The 7,643-nt window shown below is 43.9% G+C and overlaps 1 protein-coding gene across 3 annotated transcripts; it reads right to left on the reverse strand.

The window, feature by feature from the left end:
* Window positions 1-2,439: 2,439 nt before the first annotated feature.
* Window positions 2,440-5,704, reverse strand: LOC135536514 (THAP domain-containing protein 5-like). Of its 3 annotated transcripts, none has more exons than XM_064962824.1 (3): window positions 5,560-5,704; window positions 4,992-5,178; window positions 2,440-4,180 (listed from the first exon to the last, which is right to left on the reverse strand). In XM_064962824.1, exons 1-3 carry the CDS (start codon window positions 5,640-5,642, stop codon window positions 3,353-3,355), a joined length of 1,098 nt encoding a protein of 365 aa, XP_064818896.1. In that variant the 5' UTR covers window positions 5,643-5,704; the 3' UTR covers window positions 2,440-3,352. The 3 variants fall into 3 exon arrangements, with proteins under 3 accessions (XP_064818896.1, XP_064818898.1, XP_064818897.1); XM_064962826.1 differs by having other exon boundaries at window positions 5,650-5,697; XM_064962825.1 differs by having other exon boundaries at window positions 5,555-5,642.
* Window positions 5,705-7,643: the final 1,939 nt, after the last annotated feature.

Here is a 7,643-nt window from a genome sequence, read left to right on the forward strand (position 1 = left end):
AGAGAGAGACAGAGAGACAGAGAGAGAGAGAGACAGAGAGAGAGAGACAGAGAGAGACAGAGAGAGAGAGAGAGAGACAGAGAGAGAGAGAGAGACAGAGAGAGAGAGACAGAGAGAGAGAGACAGAGAGAGAGAGACAGAGAGAGAGACAGAGAGAGAGAGACAGAGAGAGACAGAGAGAGAGAGAGAGACAGAGAGAGAGATTGAGAGAGAGAGACAGAGAGAGAGCAGTCAGGGAGCGTGTTCCAAATGGGCCATAGTAGTGCGTTATACAGCCCCTTTGGGAAGCAGACCAGGCCTCGGGTCCCAGGGATGGAAGGCGTTTCTCTCAGGGGATGGAGGCAGAAAGATGCAGGGGTGAATCCTAACGAACGCTGACGTAGTCGTGCAGCGATGTCAACGGGAGACGAAGTGAACATTTGGTATCTAATAATCGCCTTTAGAAAGGTTGGTTATGACGAATGCATCAGCATGTAATTATCATTGAAAACAATGGACCGAACAACCACTTGTCTTTTGTTATGACTACGGGTACAATTAAAGTAAGTGCTTTTCTAAGGCAACAAGTCAGTGCTTAGATGTTCAGTTCAACCATACCTGGAGCTCTCCCTGTATCCACACAAACCCTGTGAATCGGCTGCTGCTCCAGAAACCTGATCAATGAGTTAGCAGCTGACTGTCCAAAACGACCTGAAATAACTTCACAGTTCTGAAGTTTACAATAAAAACCATCAATAAAAAAAATAGCTTTCTTAATCAACCAGAACATCAACAGTTACATGTGGCTGCTAATCAAAGTTAGCTGGCTAAGGTAATAATCCTGCTTTCTGAAACACCCCGCTGGGTTGGTGCAGTGCAGACATAAAGGCTGCCCGCTGGCAGTCTGCATTCTGCATAGGATCTAGGATACAAACTGGATGAGACTACCACATGGCAACAGACAGAGCTGCAGTCAGATGACCAGGAGAGAGCCTAAAGGCCTAAAGGCAGAAGAGTGAGGAGCAAAATCAGATTGCCATTTTGAGGGCCATGTTCTAATGTAATATAAAGTTCATTAGATGTGTTGCGAACACAAAGGTACTGCATTGAAACACACAAGCACAGCAATTAGCATCTGGAATTGAATAAATATTGTTTTCCTATGACCGACATGATTGGTTGTTATGTGTGTCCTTGTATTTGTGCTGCTGCTACATTCTATTGGACAGACACAGAACAAGGGCGTGGGCCAATCATCTAGAGCCAAAGACAGGACCTATAGGCCAATCTTTACATTATCAAAGTCAACCTATATGATTTTAAATCGTCAGTGAAGTCCCCAGCTTCTTCATTACTGCTCAAAGGTTCTTCTCGGATATCAGTAAAATTGCTGTGAAGTTGACTTTGTAGCATTGCAGACGAGTAATCAATCAGTCATCTCTGTGTACATGCTGTTCTTTTTACCCGAGATCAATAAACTGGGAAAGTGACAATGTCGTGTGTCTTCAGAGTGACTCTGTGAGGCGTGTGACGTTTCCTCTATAGATCTCAGGTCAAAATAACAGCGTGTCGTCTACACTGTGATTAGATCTCCCTTCATCTCACAATAGCCTCCAAGCAGCCCTTCCTACAAGCAGCCCTTCTATTCTATTCTGCTTTATGTATCTGCTATATCTCTCTACTGTTGCTCCTATGGAATGCTAGTGGTTGCTCACATTATGTTTCACTACAAGTGATGTGAAATTAAACGGTCAGTTCTGGTTCGAGGTTACGCCACGTCCATAACAACTGTGAACTTGGAAATCTCCGACTTCAGTGCGTTCAAAACATCTGTAAATTCAGATTAAAACGAGCTCCGAGCTCTGGGAAAAATAGTTTTCAACGGTCGTTCAACTCGGAATTCCAAGTCGGGAACTCAGGCCTCTGAAGCCCGCGAACTCAGGCCTCTGAAGCCCGGGAACCCAGGCCTCTGAAGCCCGGGAACCCAGGCCTCTGAAGCCCGGGAACCCAGGCCTCTGAAGCCCGGGAACCCAGGCCTCTGAAGCCCGGGAACCCAGGCCTCTGAAGCCCGGGAACCCAGGCCTCTGAAGCCCGGGAACCCAGGCCTCTGAAGCCCGGGAACTCAGGCCTCAGAAGCCCGGGAACCCAGGCCTCTGAAGCCCGGGAACTCAGGCCTCTGAAGCCCGGGAACTCCATAGAATATAAGGTCAAATCATGATGTCAGCGATCCACAGGTAGGAAGGTCGGAGCTCCAGAAAGAGTCGGAGCTAGACCCCCCCCCAGCTGCATAAAGCTCCAACATGTAGATCGCTGACGTCATGATTTGACACCCCCCCACCCCCGAGTTGAAAGCACCATCAGTTTCATCATGACACGTGTGATGTCATTGCCAGTGCATTGATAAAAGGGTTGCAGGTAATGTAAGCCATCTCCATCAAGAAAGAGGACTGCAGTGTTGCATTTTCATTGATGAGAAATCAGTTGACCATTTAATTTCTTTATGGAAAGAAGTAGAGGACGTCCAACCAATGAGAGTCAAGGAACAACCAGTTACATCATCAAAAAGGTGCAAAGCTTGTTTAACATTCAAATATATTATTTTATTTGAGAAAGTATTAAAAGCTTGACGTTTCGGCCTTTAAATGGTCTTCACCAGAACCGGTTCATTTATCAGAACCTGTCTATTTAAGGCAATTGAAGAAGGCCCGAAACGTCAAGCTTTTAATAGTTGCTTGAATAAAAAATATATTTTGAATAGTGAGCAAGCATTGCACCTTTTCCTATTCAACCATTTAATTAGAACCTAGAAGATGCACCTAAAACGGTGTCGTCGTCTCAGTCACTCGGATACTTAGACTGCTTGTTAGTATCCAAATGAATAGAAAACAGTAGTGAAAAACACATGCCTTTTCATACATTAATAATCAGCAAAGTAAGGATCCGTATGACCACACAGTACATTTGATATGATATACGAATACTATACCATTGAATAAAACAAGCAGCCGTCTGTAGCACAAGAATAGGGAATATCACATCCCTTAAAACGCTCCAAATTACACCACTAATATTGACAATATGTCAGTCAGTGATGTCGAAACATGAAACAGTAGTGCATGGTGCCAGGGCCTATCCTAAACACAGTGCCACCTAGTGGAGACAAATGGAAGGACTAGAACGAGCTGGAGAACAGATTCTAGCCTTGGCCAACGCTCTTTGAGAAGGGCCTCACTACTAGTAAGTAATATAACTCTTGTGAAAGATGTAAACAGATAATAAATAAGTACAAGTGATTGAGACTGTAATAACTATACAAAATACATCTCATTAGAAAGACCGTTGTAAATGGAAACAAAGCACAAAGGTTAAGACATCAGAGCAACGCAGAAGTAATATAGTCCTCTAGTAATTTCTGCTTTTCTTTTAAAACAATGTTGCTGTTCTTCAGATGTGCCATCTCGCTCTCAAGCGATCGTATTTTAGCCATGGTGCTTTCCTCTCTCCTATCCAGCTCCATGATCTTGGTGTGGAGGCTGGCTGTCTTCCTCCACAGCTGTTCCTGATCCGTGTCCTGTTTGGAGTAGGAGTGCTCGTACACAGAGATGTGTTCCCCCTCCCCGGGGCCCTCCTCCCGGTCTCCCACCCACTCCTCCCTCCGCAGCTCCAGAGGGAAGATCCTAAACGTCTGACCGAGGGCCACATGGAGGGCGTCCACCGTGGCTTCACATTCAGAGAAATGGCCGACAGGGACGACGGATTCACAGCAGAGCACAGTCACAGTGGAGTCCAGTGTATCCAGCTGCTGCAGTGTCTGTGTCTCATCAGACAGGTTCAAGCATGAGGCTGTCAGTATCCCAGCACTGTCTCCAGATAGTTCTCTGTTCACCTCACCCACTGCAGCCTGGGTCTCTGAGAGCATCACCTCCCCCAGGACCATTTCACTGGGAGTCGCGGCCTCTGTGTCTGAAACAAGCGCTCTTTCATATAACAGAGTAGTGACCGTAGATTCACTGGCATCCTCAGGGCTAGGGACAGGAGTGACACTCACCACGACTGGTTCCACTCGGACTGGCCTTTTCAGAATCACAGGTGCATTCTTGCCAGGAGGGGAGGGGGAGCGGATGAGTTCAATGTTGGCGTTGCAGATCCTGGTTTTGGGCTTGGTGGTGTTCTTACTGGTGGAAACGGTTTTATCTGCATCCTGAGGGGACAGAGTGATGATTAAACACAAACAGAAATCATGCTGTCATAATATAGCCATGTATAGTGCTGTAATTTATGTATTTTTATTTGGGGCGATTTGTGTGTATTATTTTGTATTATTAGGTTACTGCATTGTTGGATCTAGAAATTAAAGCGTTTCACTGCAAAATATGTTGTACGACCAATACAATTTGATGTTGCACTTTAATCAATTCCAGGGATGGTTCAATTCAAAATCAAGGCAGTCAACTTAAAAAAAACAATTCAAAATGTGAAAAAACAGCATCTATTTTCAATGACTTCTCAATAAACTGAGGAGTAGAAGCTGTTCATTTCAAAACTTTTTTTTACATTGTTGAATTTTAAATAAAAATAATAAAAATAAAATAATAAAATATTCCTTCAAATTGAATTGACCCCAGCCCCGATGAATCCCAAAGAAAATATCCCAAACACAATGCTTTGTACACTGCAATGACGATCAGTGTAAAATGCATGATCAAACTGATGTGAAACTCTAATAGCTGTCACTATTCTGGAAATGTGCATTATGACTTCTGCTCATTTTGTTGTGCATCACAGAAGGGGTGTCTGTCTACTTTTTTTTTTTTTTTACCTTTATTTAACCAGGTAAGTCAGTTAAGAGCAAATTCTTATTTTCAATGACGGCCTGGGAACAGTAGGTTAACTGCCTGTTCAGGGGCAGAACGACAGATTTGTACCTTGTCACAACCTTCCGGTTACTAGTCCAACGCTCTAACCACTAGGCTACCCTGCCACCCCAGAGAGTTGCTGCGGCACGTACTTACATTGTGTGTGTGAGGGAAGATGGTAGGGAAGGCAGTGTGTTTCAGGTACCGGATCCCCCATCGCAGGTCAAAGCAGTCCTCAGTGAAATGTTCACTACACAGGTACTGGTGTCTGCTGGGGGTCCACTCCTCTCGCTTCATGTTGTCTACCCATATCTGCAGCCTGACCTCATCTTGCAAAGGGAACCTGTGGGAGGAGACAATACAAACATGTTGTTAAGACAGCTACATTTGTTGACATGCCCTAATTCAATTTGTCAGCCCTATCCAAATTCTCAAGATTACACACAAAGCATTGCTTCTGTAACGTTACTAGTGTTTCAGCCTCGGCTGAAGACCAAGAAACACAATAACAACAAATGCAGCACCAGTCATTCGTCAATTGTTATACACAAAGGTAAACAAAGGAGGCTTTGTGTTTTTCTATGACAGCTAACTATTTGTTCTGAGGGCACTGCTGGATACACAACGCGAGCCAGGAACCAATATGAGCATGCTCGTTAAGCTAGCTAGGAGTAGGACTGTATCGGCACATAGAAACGTGATGGAAAAATAATAGATACCGTACGGGTAAAAGCTTATTCTCTTGTTTTCTTTAGAGGGTGTTCCTCCGCGATTTTTGCAAAGTTTTACAGCACAGTAACGGGGCATATTTCACCTGAAAATACATTAAACGTCTGTACGCGGAAGTCTTTCTGTCTTCCTCTACTGTATGGCTGCGGCAGAGAAGAGAGTTGCTGCGGCACGTAAGTTGTGGCTCAGTGTCAAAATGACACTGCCCTCTGTCGCTTGGCGGTGGAACTACCATTCTGCATTTAGATGTTACAGTTTTTTACAATCACTTTAGCACTAATTTCGGAACCTTGATGTCATTTTTCAAAACTCTATACACAAAACTCACAACCAATGATCAAAATGCAAACTTTTCAAAACTCTAACACTTTTTCCAATTGCTTGGATAAAATACACATAAAGCTAAGAGCATTTGTTCATTTAACTAAAATCACCTGTTCAAAATGACACAACTTAACATCAAAGTATTACCATTTCAAAATGCAATTCACACATTACATCTGAGATGACTGTCTATTCATTTCATTACAATGATCTAACTATCAATTGATACAACTGCTCAAAATGATGCGTAACTGTTGCATTACTCTCAATGCATAGTTTTATGGAAACTGACAAACAATACGCCATGTTTAGATCATGAAAGTTTCAGGATAATGACATCCATTGACACCAATGACCGTGGAACATGAACCAATCGGACGACATTATCTATGGATGTAATATTTCATCATCATTCTTTATTAGACACTGTTTCCATGGTCCCGTGTGCCACTTTTCCAGACCATGTTTTCAGATCTGACATTACTGTACACTCACCGGCCACTTTATTAGGTACACCTATCGTGTACTGGGTAGGACCCCCCTTTTGCCTCCACAACAGCCTGAATTATGCACAGTGTTGTACATTAAGAGATGCCCTTCTGCACACTGTTTTAAACAACTGTTTTCTGGCCTTTCTGTCAGCTTGAATGAGTCTGGACATTCTCCTCTGACGTCTCTCATTAACAAGGTGTTTTTGCCCACAGAAATGCCGCTCACTGAATGTGTTTTGTTTATCGCACCATTCTCTGTAAACTCTAGAGACTGTAGTGCATAACAAACCCAGGAAGGCAGCTGTTTCTGAGATGCTGGGATCACCATGTGTGGCATCAACAATCATACCACGGTCAAAGTTGCGTAGATTACGCATCTTGCCCATTCTGATGTTTGGTCGAACAACAACTAAAGCTCTCTACTCAATATACTCTATATATACTCTATATATTGAGTTGCAGGCAGCCACATGATTCGCTGTTGGAATGTAACCTTCCTTGATGGGCTAAATCAGGTCTGTAGAGCTGATGTCATGACCTATGTCATTGTGTGGGATAATGTCAGGTTCCACCAAGCTCAAATGTTACAAGCCTGGTTTCAGGCCCATCCACAATTTACCACCCTGTACTTACCCCCATACTCTCCTTTCCTAAAAACCCGATTGAGGTATTTTTCTCCACGTGGAGGTGGAAGGTATATGATAGGCGCCCTCACGAACAAGCCATCCTTCTCTAGGCCATGGATGACGCATGCAATGACATCCCGGCAGACCAGTGTCAGGCCTGGATTCACCATGCCCGAAGATTGTTCCCAAGAGGTTTGGCTAATGGAAACATCCTTTGTGATGTGGTTGAGAACCTATGGCCAAATCCACAAGACAGGGTTGGAGGGAAATTTAGAAGTACAGTAGTCAATCCTTTGTTTAGCTTTTTACAGTAAGCCAGGTGAGGAACACTGCAGTGATGTTTTACAGTAAGCCAGGTGAGGAACACTGCAGTGATGTTTTACTGTAAGCCAGGTGAGGAACACTGCAATGATGTTTTACAGTAAGCCCGGTGAGGAACACTGCAGTGATGTTTTACAGTAAGCCAGGTGAGGAACACTGCAGTGATGTTTTACAGTAAGCCAGGTGAGGAACACTGCAGTGTTGTTTTACAGTAAGCCAGGTGAGGAACACTGCAGTGATGTTTTACAGTAATCCAGGTGAGGAACACTGCAGTGATGTTTTACTGTAAGCCAGGTGAGGAACACTGCAGTGATGTT

The sequence above is a fragment of the Oncorhynchus masou genome, unplaced genomic scaffold (assembly GCF_036934945.1).
Source record: "Oncorhynchus masou masou isolate Uvic2021 unplaced genomic scaffold, UVic_Omas_1.1 unplaced_scaffold_6267, whole genome shotgun sequence".
Taxonomy (NCBI): Eukaryota; Metazoa; Chordata; class Actinopteri; order Salmoniformes; family Salmonidae; genus Oncorhynchus; species Oncorhynchus masou.